The 15,467-nt window shown below is 43.1% G+C and overlaps 1 protein-coding gene across 3 annotated transcripts in view; it reads right to left on the bottom strand.

Annotated features, from left to right (window-relative positions):
- The window catches only part of LOC115135609 (kelch-like protein 13), a 91,742-nt gene that overhangs the window by 51,335 nt on the left and 24,940 nt on the right, over positions 1-15,467 (bottom strand). Inside the window, exon 2 of one of the 3 annotated variants that reach the window (XM_029670499.2) lies at positions 13,912-13,985. In XM_029670499.2, coding sequence (XP_029526359.1) covers positions 13,912-13,964 — 53 coding nt within the window. In that variant the 5' untranslated portion in view covers positions 13,965-13,985. Of the gene's footprint in view, positions 1-2,514; positions 2,958-13,899; positions 13,986-15,467 lie in introns of those variants that run through there. The other 2 variants (XM_029670498.2, XM_029670497.2) reach the window with 2 other exon arrangements.

The raw sequence follows: 15,467 nt of genomic DNA, 5'->3' as shown, positions 1-15,467 counted from the left end.
TGCTTCTCCATACATTATGGAAAACAAAATCTACTTCCGTTTAATTTCTTGTCAATAACCTTATAATTAGGCCTAGTAATGAAACGTTAGGCTTATGATGTCATTTCCTTAGCAGATCGTACAGCTTATACTAATTCGTCTTATGGCCTTGTCTTTCAGTGGTTAACACGGGGGCCGAACAATCCTATGGACATTGGCTGAAGAATACAGATGGGGAAATGTTTAAGAATGATTATATAGTGCAAGTGTAAACAACTGAATATCATTGCTGGTTTTACCAGTGTCCTTGAGGCGAGGATGAAACGAACTGTTAAGGACTTGGAATTGCCTTGAATTCCCATTGAACTTCCAGTTATTTCATGGCTTCCGGGCAGTGCACCTTTGCCATTCCTCCCAAGCATGAAATCTGCACCACAGGCAGAGGCTATATTTAGGCCTGAGTGAGATCACTGCAGACGAACACACAGACCAGGCTCCATAATAATCTCCAGCTAACACACAATCACACATTAATACCCACCAACTCCTCCTAAAATACCACCCTGTCCCTGGATCTCTGGTTATGTGTTAGCATACAGACATCCCCACATGCTGCTCTCTCCACGTTGAAAACGGCCATATCTAGAGAAAGGGGAGAAGCTACGCACACAGATGGAGGCCATTCCGCTCCGTTACAGTAGGCTACATGGAGGAACCACAGAGGAACCTATAATGAGAGGGCTAATGTCACATCATGCCATCGAAAAACACATCACACAACGTATAAAAGTCTAAGTAGTAGCTGGGCAGGGCTGGGCAGGGCATGGCTCACTATTAAATGTTACAGTTCCACTCGTTATGTTTGTCATTTTTACAGGGGAAAGGCTATTTTGCTGTCGTAACGGAAGAGACAAAGAGCTATATGCAATGGTAAAATATGTTGGTTTATAGCCCTAGCCTGTACGTTAATGATGATTGAGAACCTAAATATATCATGTGAGAATTGGTGGCTTCAGCTTAAATTAAGCTTATAAGCAACACCCCATCAGGACTGGGGTCAAGTCCATCTCAATTCAAATCAATTTAGGAAATAAACGGTTTTATATACAATTACGGATACAGTTATGGTAGTTTTTGGAAGAAAATGTTGAAATTGACTATTTGAAAATTATTTTTCCCATGCTGTCATTTTTGGTTTAGTCTCGAGTCAGTGCACGTAAGTGCATTTATGTTCTGGAATGATTAGCCTGAACATATCTCAGGCAGAGAATTGATGTAACAGTAAAACTGTGCACATTTAGACTTAATACATTGTTATTTTACAGATTTACCTGCCATGCCATTTACCTCAAACACTGAAGGTATATTCAGAATGTTGGGTACTGTGGGAATTTCTCAGTGTTCTATATGTTAATATAATGTGTGGATAGGAAAAGGGAGTTTACTCAAACAGGGCATGGACAACTGGAATTTCAACAAAAGGTACAGTATATACATCCACTCAGAAGGCATCTCTCTGGTTAACTCATGATGTGCTTTGCTAGTCATGTAGGCTACATACTGCATTCAGAATTGAGACATTTTATGGTAATAATCAGCAATGAATGATACAGAATGCACCTTTCAATATCTAATATAAATGATCTATCTACTGTATGGTAAAGAATATGGAGACCCGTCTCAATTCCTCTTGCTATAAAGAACTACAAACAGAGCCTGAAATTCCATTCAAAATATTCTGATAAAATGAAGCCAAAAACCACACACATTCATCAACAACCATGAGCCTTTCAATCTAGCCTGAAGCACGACGCAATGTACCAATGTGAGTTTTCACTTGACACTAGCCAGAATTGGCAGCATTGATATGGTCTTTGCTCCTGAGGATGCCAGTCCTCCAAACCAAATTAAGTCAGGTTACTGTTCACTAGTGAGGAGATAACCTGATCCCCACCATTTACATTCAGCTAGCCTAGCAGGGTGACTGACAGAGGACATGATAGGGGGGCATCTCTCACACAGAAGGGGGAGATGGAAGGAGGAGAGCCTGGAAGCACCTTCCCTATTCTGCCCTCCCCCCTCCAGAGAAGCAGCAGCAGTAGCAGCAGACGACAATAACTCCTAAACCAGGGTGCGCCAGACGCCCTGACAAAGGCATGCAGCCTCCTCCCAAGCTTGCTGTGGCGGCCAGCAGTCTTTGCCGGCGGATAAACACAGCCCCAAGGAGGGCGGAGGGTGGCGGACGTGTTCCTGGCCCCTGAAAAATCTAAATGGGCCACGGCCATGGATAATGAGCCACACTGCTCTAGAGGACAGTGTTCCGCTAGTTGGCCAGGCACAAAGGAGGGTATTAAATCGACCGCTCTCGACACGCAACAATGCTCCCATCATATTCCGCCCAATTAGGCTGCAATGAGAGAGGGGGACAGAACAACAACTGAAAAAGAAAGCAGAAAATACACCACCACCATAGCATGATGTGCATAACAAATGGTTATTTATTAAGATGTGATTGCCATTTCTGTCTTTACTCACATGTAGGCAGGAGAGAGCGGCGAGGACCTGGATGTCTTAAGAACTGGCACTGGGAATTTCCAGCTGACAGGAGAACCGCTTTTCCATTTCAACGGCATTTTGTTGTCACCAGCACGGAGCTACAGCGCTAACAACGGCAAAGAGCCTTTCCACGAACAGGCTTCCAGCAAGGGCTTCCATCCCACTCTGCCCACTCGGATCAGAGGGAGGGAGAGCAGCAGCGACAGGGGTGGAGTGGTACAGGCAGCAGCAGTGCAGGCTACACACAGGTTTATGACACTAGTGGCAGAAGTGAGAAGAAGCCAACGGATCCTATCTCCTGTGCCTACTGGGGCAACTCACAGTCATCTCCTGTTAGAGGGGGAAAAGCTCTCCGGTCTTGTCGCCCTTTGAGGCTGTGCCAACTCTAGCCCAGCAGCTCAACAACAGTGCCACCTTGTTAAAGGAGCGGCGACTGCAGTGCTGGGCTTGTTATAGGGAGAGGTGGAGGGAGGAGTAAAGGGAGGGGGGAAAAAACGCTAGCATCTGCCCACCCTTAGAGAGCAGTGCCTAAAATACTACTAGTTTACACTGGGATATAAAAAGGAAAGAAAAAAATTACATTTGGATTTCTTTGAGAAATATCAAAGTAAATTTGGAGTCACGTGATGAAATGTGTTGTCGTCCCACTACGACTAGTCGGGAAAGCATGCAGTTTATAAGGCTACAGACTAAATAAACAGTGAACTTCACAGGGTGGTGAAAGTGCAAGGTGATGAACTTGATGCTCCTTTCCAATAAATATTGAGGTTCTTATTCTGGTGACATGATCATCGATGCTTGGCTGCCGTTAAATAAAAATAATCTCTCTATTTTGTCCATAATAATGTCATCATGAACGCTATAGGTGGTCTCTAGCTAACAGATAGCTCTGGTGGCTAACAGTCTCTAGCTAACAGATAGTGCTGGTGGCTAACAGTCTCTAGCTAACAGATAGCGCTGGTGGCTAACAGTCTCTAGCTAACAGATACCGCTGGTGGCTAGAGCGCACGTGCCACTACCAGAGTGGGTACACTCGCTATACAACGCAAGCATTTCACAAGTCAATTTGATGGAAACATCTCTTGTTTTTAAGCAGATTTTTGAATGTTTGCATGAAAATCTGTCGCCAATTGGATGGAAACCTAGCTTGTGCGACTTCACACACCTGCATAGGTGTAATTCCAAGTAGGACAAAGAGTATATCATAAAAATATCATTACAGTTCTATGGACTACATGGCCCCCTACATCTTTGGAGGGAATGTATATTCCCCACTCCGATGACCATAATATGCAAGCATGGCAGATTGTACACTGGTATACACAATGAACATGCCATCTCTCATTCCATTGGACTCATCCAGTTAGATTGCCCCCTCAAAATTTGTCCCCTGCATGGCTGTCATCCACCGAGCCCTCTAGCAGGAACACAGTGTGCAGTCAGCCTTGGCCTTGCCTGAGGCAGCCAGCTGATCAAGATGAAACACTGAAACTCCTCTCCTCCTAAGACCAACATCCCACCCAAACACCGAGAGCAAAATAAAAGCCAAGAATAGAGCGTTGTGCAGCTCATTTCCACGATTACAGTTCCTCTTGTCTGAATAGCTCTGAAGGCCCTGTCAAGAAATCTATAGCAATGTCATTTCCTGTGCGCTACTTCCTTTTGGCAAGCCCACTCTTTAGTCCTTTGTTTCAACACACTTCTCAAATCTCTTCTACTCACAACGTCGTGAAAAATGACCCCTTGTGGAGCTGTGTCTCAAGATGGGACCCCTATAGTCAATCCTCTCCTGCTCTCTCACTCTGGAGCCTTAGGGAATGTCTTCCAACCTGCCCGTAATCACTCCCTCTAGGTTGACTCACTATCTCGTCCCACAACGAGGGAGAATATCACAAGTAGAACCACTGCAGGTATTTTCACAGGAGCCATGATGTCTTGGGCCACTTCTTCACAGTGAAGTTCATTCAACAGAGGACACAGCCAGGTCTGTCAGGCAGGGTGGTCATGTGCTCGGTCTCGGCCTGACAGGGAGAATATTTTTTAAATCTTTTTACAGACAAAGGAAACCAGGGGATTAAAAAGCCTTTTGTCAGATGAGTGGGGATGGTGCTGAGCCAGATGTCAGCACATTTAAAAAAAAAAAATTAAATGATGAATGGTGTCTGTCTGAGTGAACAAAGAATGGTTGAAGATGTTCATTCAACAAACACCAAGACTGCCTCCGGATCAGAAAACGGAGCTCAACGTGCAGGTTACAGTAAACTGCACTACAGCCTGTTTCTGGAGCACTTAAGCTGCAACTCTTTATTTAGACACATACCTAAATCAAATTGGAGAGGAGAGGGAAAACATCTCAACATGGATTTGTCATGACACCAGATAGTCCTAAATGCAGAGTTGCACATTTAAAAAGACTGCGCTAATTATTTCACAATCATTGCAATGTTTCATCACGGAACCTATACCTTTTTCAAAAACAGAATGTCATCCGAACATCTATTGAAGAAACTGCATCATTGTTACCACCACAAAGCAACTGTTTGACTTCTGCCCTGCCAGCCACAACTGAACAGCACTATAAAGCACAAGACAGTCTGGGAACAAAGAGGGGAGGAGGCAGCACCTGATCCTCCATAACCAAATACCTCCAGCTTTTACAGTAAAGCCTGACAATGGCTGCATTTATCAGAGCCACGGTGAGCATCGATCTGTGGGCTTCTTTCAGAGGCCATTAGGGCCACGGGCGAGAGTGATAGAGAGTGCACGAAAGCGAAACTCCTGAGCTCTGCAGACACACCAACCCTGGAAGACAGGCCAAAAGTCAGGAACACACCCTCACTGTGCTGGAACACAGCTGTACTCTCTCGGAGTCTCGCTATAACACACACCCAATCACTGTTCTGACAGGAGCACACTGTACTAAAAGAACACATACACTGTATTAAAGGAAGTGTTGATCATCCACACACTTGCTTGTCCATAAGATTGTTGTGCATTTGTACTGGCCAGTAGGTGTGTGTACACGCCTGTATGAGCATAAGAGGAACAAACAAGACAGCCCTCAAGATTCTGACTCTAGAACAGACAAACGTATACCATCTACTGGATGCAGAAGGAACTGTGCCTGTCTAAATACCAGACACACCCTCAAGCAGCTGACCGCACATGCTGTCACCACATAGTGTGGTTCCTCATCCCATCTTTTACATTTTAGTCATTTAGCAGACACTCTTACCCAGAATGACTTACAGTAGTGAGTGCTGTGAGAGAAATTACAAGGTTATGTTATAATACTGTTATTGCATCAAATGGTTGTTTTATGGAATAGAATAGTGGGTTCTTAGAACATTTTCATCTGTGTATGTTCTACTGAGGATGGGCCTCTGGGAGATTTAACACTGACAGGAGATTTACCATGTCTTTGGGTGATAAGCCTAACAAGACCGCATTCCAGAGCATGAGTTAATGTTTCTGTACTGGGGAACCAGGGGAAAATGGCTCCAGAATGGAGTTGAGGTACCAGGGGGAAATGGCTCCAGTATGGAGTTGGGGTACCAGGGGGAGATGGCTCCAGTATGGAGCTGGGGTACCAGGGGGAATTGGCTCCAGTATGGAGTTGGGGTACCAGGGGGAATTGGCACCAGTATGGAGTTGGGGGGCCAGACCCTGGTCTCTACACAGCGAGAACAGTTTTACAGCAGATACTGTCTGCTGTGAATTATAAGTATATTTCATACAAATCTTAGCCTTGTGACCCATTCCACACATCTGTTGTTTGTCATGTAGACTGGAGGGGTGTATCGTGGCTATAAAAGACCTTTGAACCTTTGTCTCGGGGCTCTCAACGAATCACCTGAGAGTGATTTGTCGACCAGCCATCATTATCGTAGAGCACTCAATCGATTCACTTTATGTGTGTGTGCTGTCTTGACCTGCTCCCTTATTATTAAGTGAATAAAGATTTAGTTTAAGTATGACTCTGACTTGTTAAGTTAGTCTCTCGTAATTTGATAGTAAAGAAATTAACCACCACAGTGCATACATTTTTTGTACTGGTCCCCCGCGGGAATCAAACCCACAACCATGGTTATTACAAGCGCCATGCTCTACCAACAGCCAAATGGGTTAATCACATCTATCAGTATATCCAGCTGTCACAGGAATGGAAAAACATTGATGACACCAAAGTGAAGAGCCCAGAGGGCACAGGTGATCAAATCAATCAAAATGTCAGTTATAAGTGATTTAGAATCGCTCTCCCTCAACAACAACACTCTACTGTCTACATTTGGATAGATTCAACTAAGAAGAACCATGTAAAAAACAAAAGCAAAGGCCCTAAAAGACATTGATCAGAAAAGAATCTGCATTTGGCATTATCAAAGCATTTCTGGGTTGAGAAATAATTCTGCTGAAAGTGCTAGTTGAGAGAAACTCACCCAGCGTAGAAAATCTCAAAGACTGTGGTAGCGAAAGCAGAAAAGGGGCGTTAGCCTGGCATCAGAGGGATCCGTGATGAAAGCAGAGGCCCAGCAGGTGCTGAAGACGGAGGAGCTCTGCTGAGGGGTGCAGCAGCAGCAGGCAGCTTAGAACCAAGCTAAAGGAGCCTACCTCTACCCAAGAAACACACGATGAATGCCTTCTCACATTCTCTGTTTTGGAACATCTCCTTTTTAGTTATGATCCACTTTTAGTCAAACAACACAAACTCTGGCTAGGCCCAAATAAAACAAACCAAGGAGTAGTGAAATAGTACTGGTACTAGTATTAGGTTTCACTGATTGTTTTACCTTTCACCTTAATGGTCAATGAGATTTATCTTTCTTAAACATCTTTTAAGTGGGATGCAGGGGTGCTATTGGTTAACTGTTAGTCGTTGAAAATACATTTGACCGGTCATGCTTTTCAGTCTATAGGTTAATTTTCATAATTAAATTGGTGCCAGAATTCAACAACTGGAAAAGTGTTGGAGTCGACTGGAATTAGTATTTAGCTGAAAACAGTCATGTACAGTGAGTGAGTTTATTGAGTTAGAAAGTAGCTTTCTTATGTCAGCTAATGGCCGTCTCTAGCCATGAGCGAGACAGAGCGGAGACTCGTTGCTTGGCTAGTCACAGACACAGGCTGCAGGGAGCAATGGGAGAGAGAAGCAGCACGAAGCAGCTAACAAGAACAGCTACAGTATTAAGCTAGCAACCAAAAACGTTTCACAGCATTTCTCTCCTGTTCTACTGGTTTTCATATCAATTTTCTTTCGTTGTCCAGAAGACAAAGGCACAATCCTAGTCATATTAACAACCCATCCTAGTTGTTGCATATTTACATTCCCCTCTTTTTACGTTTCAAACGGATATCTTCATCTCTGTCACATAAAACGGCTCGAGTCAGGTGCTTCTTTGAGAACAGCGTTTTCCCACATATTACATTTTCGCAAATGTTTGAAAATGATATAGCACATTGAAGTATTACATTGACTGCTTCATTACAATAGTTCCATGTTCAATAATATGAGACGATAGGCTTGCTATTGTCGCACGTTTTTTAAGCTCTTACTTAAAAAGGTCCGTTCCTTGTACCCATGCATAGCTAATTCAACATTGGGCACAGCATAACTTCAGACACTAGCGAATGGAGGACCAGATCACCTCCAACTTTTGCAAATAAAGTTTTGCAAATAAATACTCCCTTCTAGCTAGCTGACCACCAATTTTCATTACAATTTAAATAAGTAAAGTTATGTTATGAGTTTTCCAAAAAATTATATAAACACGCGGTATATTGTAAAATGCGACTGCGCGACAGAACACACTATTTAATGTCCAACTTTTGACCCCTGAAATATAGCGAACAGATTTGCTAATGTTGCTAGCTTAGAGTACTATGATGGACACCTTCTTCACTTCTTATGAGAAGCACTTGGAGGAAAGTGGGTGGAGGGAAAAACCCAGACAAATCTAAAACTACAACGAGTCTCGGTTTTGTAGCAACCAGAGCAGGTACCAGCAGGCTCCAGCGACCAAGGAGCACATTACAGTGCTGGCCTGCTTCAACGCAACTTGGGAGGACGTCCCCCCCATTTATCTACCCCAAGTGTTTCCCCGGCGGCCACTACACACTGAAGTATAACCCCTTGTATGGACAGTCAAACTGTAGCTACATTGACAGGGACCTGTTCAAGAAGTGGTTTCAACACTTCCTTCAGCATGCAGTCTAGGAGCGTCCTCTCCAATGGGCACAAGAGCCACATGGACCCGGAGGTGCTCAAGGCGGCACTAAAGGAGGGGTTATACTTCCACCACACTGCACCCATGTCCTGCAGCCGCTGGACTTGGCATACTTTGGCCCTTTAAAGGCTAAGTTCTTCAAGGTATCTGGAGTCCTCAGCCATTTTGACCACTTCCTACATGGTAAACAAATCAGAATTTGCCAGAGTATTCCGCTACCCTACCAGGACTGCAAGGACATGCGCTCTGTAGTGGAAGGGTTTAAGAAGTGTGGCCTCTTCCCTTTTGTCCCTTCAGCCATAGAAGGGACCCGTTTGATGTAGTCTTGGTCCCAACAGGGTCCTAGCACCGCCTCTCCTGGAACCAGTAGCACTGTGCCGTCCACCAGCACCTCCTCTCCAGCGACCACAGGGGGACCCTCGGCCCCTGCTCCAGTCCCAGCCCCTGCTCCTGTCCCAGCCCCTTCTCCAGTCCCAGCCCCTGCTCCAGTCCCAGCCCCTGCTCCAGTCCCAACCCTAGAAGAGCACGCCGTAATAGAGGTGGGGCTGATAGGGATGGACATGGGGTACATTCTTACCTTCCTGACGTATCGGCCAGACCAATACAGAAGACTCCCTGTGGTCGCCACATGCCTCACTGAGGAGGAATACAAGCACCAGTGAAGAGGAGTGAGTAGGAGAGGGCAGAGGAGAAAGAGTGTTTTGGGCAGCCCTCAGAACACAGAGGGCACAGGAGAGGGCTGCCATGGATGAGAGCGTCAACGCCATTGCCTCTGCTGGACACCCCACTGGAACCACTCCTGACAGGTGCATCACCACCGCCAGTGCCTCCCAGTGTGCAACACCTTCAGGAGCCGCCGGAGTCCCCAGCTGAAGGCGGCGGCCACGTGCCTGCTCCCTCAGCCACGCCATTGTCAGCCCCTCAACCCCAGCATTACAAACACCAGCTCCTCCATGCCATCGTCGGTGGTTTGATCCACCACCAGCCCCCGTCTGTCACCACCGAAGCGGCCTCCTCTGGACCAACTACCTCCTCAATCTCCCCTGGTCAAACCGCCACAGCAGCCTTGTCTGGTGCCCCTGGCCCCTGCAATTCAAATACAGCCACCTCCACAGGTAAATACACATTAAATTATGGACAAAAAGTATACTGTTTGTTGTGTTGTATAAAACTGGTGTTGAAAAAATAAAAATGTCTCTTTACATATCTACGGTCCATAACACCAGCCCACAAGGCATGTCCACCTCCTCAAAAATGTCTGTAGCTTCCTCCAGAGGAGGTATTCACAAACTGGTACCCCCAGGGGTATGCGCAACGGTGTTGGGGGTACGCCAAATAAAAACGTGATTCACATTTATATTTTCCAACTGGGCTATGCATTTGCGTGAGGTTTGTTTCTCGCCTGAGCAGCCTCGTTTCACTGCCCAAAATAAAACATCACATTAACCGTTACTCTCTCGCGGGAATTCCACTAACAGTCAGTATGTAGTTAAACGTAGCTGCTGCTCATTTCGTTTGCTCAAAAATGGATAAATAGTTTCAAAAAAGTAAGGCCCGCGTCCATAGACACATACCAGCTCTACTGGTAGTACTACTACTACCAGCAGTACTACACCTGCATCTGTCGAAGACAAGTTGTTCTGCTTCCACGAGCACATCCAATGTTAGCATCAGTAATTCTACATTTGTTGTTAGCCCAGCTAGCATGGACACTGACAGTTGTGAATCTGATGCAGCCGAAGAGCTACTGCCCCCTTACCCGGGAAAGCACCGAACAACAGACAGGGACGTTGGACCATCAAAGAGGTGCAAATATGATGACAACTACATTGATTTGGGGTTCAGTTATATTGGGAGTAGTGCCTTTCCTCAGCCACAGTGTGTTAAATGTGCAAAAGCACTATCTCACAACTCGATGAAACCTTGCGCAGACATTTAAAAACAAAACATGGTAATTTGAAAAATAAGCCACGGGAGATTTTCTTGTTTACCTTTTCCATTGAAGAAGCTTTTGTCCGGTTGAAATATTATTGATTATTTATGACAAAAACAACCTGAGGAATGATTTTAAACATTGTTTGACATGTTTCTACTATCTTTTATTGTACTTTTTTTACTTTTCGTCTTGGTGTTGAGAGCGCCTTTGGATTTCTGATCTAAACACACCAACAAAACGGAGGTATTTGGACATAAAGATGAACTTTATCAAACAAAACAAACATTTGTTGTCTAACATGGAGACCTGGGAGTGCCACCAGATGAAGATCGTCAATGGTAAGTGATTCATTTTAATACTATTTCTGACTTTTGTGACACTCTCCTTGGTTGGAAAATGGCTGTATGGGTTTGTGTCTAGGCGCTGACCTAACATAATCGCAAAGTGTGCTTTCACCGTAAAGCCTTTTTGAAATCTGACACAGCGGTTGCATTAAGGAGAAGTTTATCTGTATTCGTATGTTTGACACTTGTATCTTTTATCAATGTTTATGATGAGTATTTCTGTTATTTGATGTGGCTCTCTGCACTTTCACCGGATGTTTGTTTGAGACAATGCATTTCTGAACATAACACACCAATTTCAAATGAGGTTTTTGGACATAAAGATTAACTTTATCGAACAAAACACACATTCATTGTGTAACATGAAGTCCTGTGAGTGCCATCTGATGAAGATCAAAGGTTAGTGATTAATTTAATAGCTATTTCTGACTTTTGTGAGTCCTCTCCTTGGCTCGAAAATGGCTGTATGGTTTTCTGTGACTAGGTGCTGATCTAACAATCGTTTGGTGTGCTTTCGCCGTAAAGCCTATTTGAAATCGGAAACTGTGGCTGGATTTACAAGAAGTTTATCTTTAAAATGGTGTATAATACTTGTATGTTTGAGGAATTTTAATTATGGGATTTCTGTTGTTTTGAATTTGGCGCCCTGCAATTTCACTGGCTGTTGTCGAGGTGGGACGCTAGCGCCCAGAGGTTAACCTTTCTGGCGCAGGTGTTCTGCTAGCAACCCAACTCGACAACAACCGGTGAAATTGCAGAGCGCGAAATTCAAATTACAGAAATATTTAACATTCATGAAAATACAAGTGTCATACATCAAACTAAAGCGTAACTTCTTGTTAATCCAGCCGCTGTGTCAGATTTCAAGAAGGCTTTACAGCGAAAGCATACCATGCGATTATCTGAGCTTCAAAAGTACTGGGGACAATATAAATGAGGGGAGACAATACATCTACATGCCTGAAGCACTGCCCTTAAATACAACCGATATTATGGTCGTGAAAATTACTGGAGGCAGGATTCGGTTAGACGTAACAACAGTTACTGTATACTTCGGTAGTCATAGCTCACAGTCCTAATATACCATAGGCCTAAATGCACTGACGCAGTTAGAGCAGAATCTGTAACATAAAAAGCGTTTCCAGCTGAGGCACTCCACTAAAATCTTCATGAAGTGCTCTGAGAAGACAAAATCCCTGAACAGCTGCAGCAACACACAAAAAGGCACAAAGGACAGGGGCTTAGAGAAACCTCGCTGACACTACAGCAGCGCCAGAGAGGACACAGAGAAAAGATAGTCAAGAGAACAGCATCATTTATGCAAAAAAAATTGTCAACAGTCATGATCTTGTGAGTAATCTCCCATGGCGCTCCACAATCACACAACTTCCTACTTCATTTGCGTTACCGATGGTAGATGACTTGCGGATAAAAACACACTCACAGCTTAAGGCATTAGTCACCTGGTACAAAAACAACACGTCCTATAGAGGGGCCTGGAGACAGGCCCAAAGAGCAAAGTTAGCCCACACACACACACACACACACACACACACAGAGCTGCATGAACACTGCGTACTTAGTCCATGTCTTTGACTCACTTTAAGGCGTAATTATGAATGGTAGTTAACAGGAATGTTCCAGTTCAAATACAGAAACTGAATAATGCAAATTATGTAACCGTTAGTAATTGCAATGATCAAAATAAAACACATTATTTTTAGTTTAAAACTAAAATGTCCATCTCTGTCCTTGAGAGAAAGAGAGCAAAACTGACAGAAAAAGGAGAGAATACATTTTTTTTTCATGTTAGTCTAGCTTCACATTAGGGTTGGGGCGGTATCCACATACCCTTTCTGTACAATAACAGGGTTTTCGGTATTACCCAATGTGCACACAAGGGGCACCATTTAAAAAATATATATAAATAATAACATAATTCTTTGGGGACGCACAAAACAATTGAGGCAACATGGATCTTGATCCAGGAGGGGATTCAATGAGTCTGCTGTAACCAAGAAGCTTGATCTTGACAGTTAGCAAACCAAATGCATAGCTGGAGCCCTTAGCTGGATATACACGACCAGTAAAAAGTTTTAGACTCATTCAAGGGTTTGGTTTTTCTTTATTTGTACTACATTGTGGAATAATAGTGAAGTCATCAAAACAATGAAACAACACATATGGAAGCATGCAGTTACCAAAAAAATCTAAATATATTTTATATTCTTCAAATAGCCAACCTTTGCCTTGATGACAGCTTTGCCCACTTTTGGCATTCTCTCAACTAGCTTCATGAGGTATTGAATGCATTTAATTTATCAGGTGCCTCCTTAAAATTAATTTGTGGAATTTCTTTCCTTAATGCATTTGAGCCAATCAGTTGTGATGTGACAAGGTAGACAGAAGATAGCTCTATTTGGTAAAAGACCGAGTCTATGGCAAGAACAGCTCAAATAAGCAAAGAGAAGTGTAATTTATTTAACTTAGATTTCTTAGTTATATTTAACTTATAAGCAGTGGCGCCACTGCGAGGTGGGAGTGTACCAACACCAAAATAACATTTTAAACGGTATTGAAAATCATACCGTCGGTATTTCGAAATATACCGTTTATACCGTATACCGGGGTATCGCCAAAACCTACTTCACATACTACTTAAGAGATGAGAGAGGATTATAATGGGTTGCTGAAATTGTACAGTGAAGTCCTTTAGTGCGTTGAGCTGAAAAGCAAGTGTTTGAAGTTACACATTCACACATAACATGAGAAAAGCAGAAACTGCTAAGATGAGGCACTTCAGACGAAAGTGAGGAATGTTGATTGATCGTGTATAGATGCAGAAAAAAGTTGGACATACATTGCACAGTACCTGTCGTGCAGTCCGAGGGACATCGTCTCCCCTCTGTGTACAGGGTGCTCCATGCCCTCGCCAAAACCACACCCCTGAAAACAGGTCAACAATACATTAATGATACTGTCCGGACTCTTCAAAGGAGGGTAAGTGCACCTATTAAGCCCACCAAAATCTTAGGCATTTCTAACATATACTGCCCTAAGTCCTGTAAGAAAAGATTAAAGATGAATCTCTCATGTGAAGTTTTATGACTTGACTTACACCATTTGTTTATGTACAATAAATATATTTGATAAAATATGTATAAAGTCCGGACTGGGTACTGAATGTACCCTTTAAGCTCACCTTTAAAAATATATATATTTTAATTCATTTCCAAATGTTGCAAACTTAACCTTAAATTATAATAATCGCCCCTAAAGTTATTTTTCATGCCAACCAGTACACACCTGATTCTACTAATCATAGACTTCAATCAAGACTTGAATAGATGAACAAGGTGTGTTACTGCTTGGTTTGAACAAAAACCTGCACCCGCACCGCCCTCTGTAGATCAGACGCCATGGACAAAGAACATAACAAAAAAAACTTTTACTTAATTATCTTAAAGCTGGCTCACATTTGCTGCAGTCATATTCTTGTTAATTAGTTCAACGTGTCTTCCTAAAGCCTGTCTGAAGACAGTTTCATATCTCCCTCTCTACTGTTGTATAGAAACACCTGTATGTATGAGGGACAACAAGATGACAATGTCCCAGACTGCTTGAGTAGTCGTCCAATAGTCATCTGCTTGTCCCTCATTTGTTTCTATTTTTGCCAACTACTTGTATGTCTTCTATCTCCAATATCCTTCAACGCTGGTCTTCTCTAGAATTGCAAAGGGTCAGAAACTTACCAGGACATTTCTGGAAATTCTTCATTGGAAGTTAAATAACTCAAAACTCATCAAAAAAGTTATATGCTAACAGTGAACCTTTTATGTGGGACACACACATAAGGCAATTCTAGGTCTTGTGGGATATTGTGGTTAAACTATCCCCATTCAATGGAATTGCAATCCTCTGCATGTACAGTGCATTCTTCCATCACATGTACAGCTGATTCTCAAGATCTTGCACACTAATGAGATGCTATTGAGCCCAAACTACTACACTGTGAGCCAAGGACTACATGCTTTCTGGTAAATTTATATATCTATATATATTTTATGACATGTTTTTTGGTAACTAGTAAATAGTAGCCTACAGCAAAGTATTATCTTACAAAGGAGTTGTTTAAACTAACTGCTTAACTATTTATCTGTACATGGAATTGTATTTTTTCCCTAATGTTTACAGGAAAATGCCACATGCATGATCTGATGTGTGGAGACATTTCACTGCAAATAATGTAGAAGGAAAAGCTGTGTACATTTGCAAATACTGTGCCAAATCATATGTGAAGAATGCAACAAAGATGCAGAATCATCTGGCCAGGTGCATAAAGTTCCCTCAGCGCTCACAACAAGCAACCTCTGACAAAAGTCCCTGTACTTCTATTCGAGGTGAAAATGATAAATCAGACACCTTACC

Source organism: Oncorhynchus nerka, linkage group LG10 (assembly GCF_034236695.1).
Source record: "Oncorhynchus nerka isolate Pitt River linkage group LG10, Oner_Uvic_2.0, whole genome shotgun sequence".
Classification (NCBI taxonomy): domain Eukaryota; kingdom Metazoa; phylum Chordata; class Actinopteri; order Salmoniformes; family Salmonidae; genus Oncorhynchus; species Oncorhynchus nerka.
This window is presented reverse-complemented; position numbering and strand designations above follow the sequence as displayed.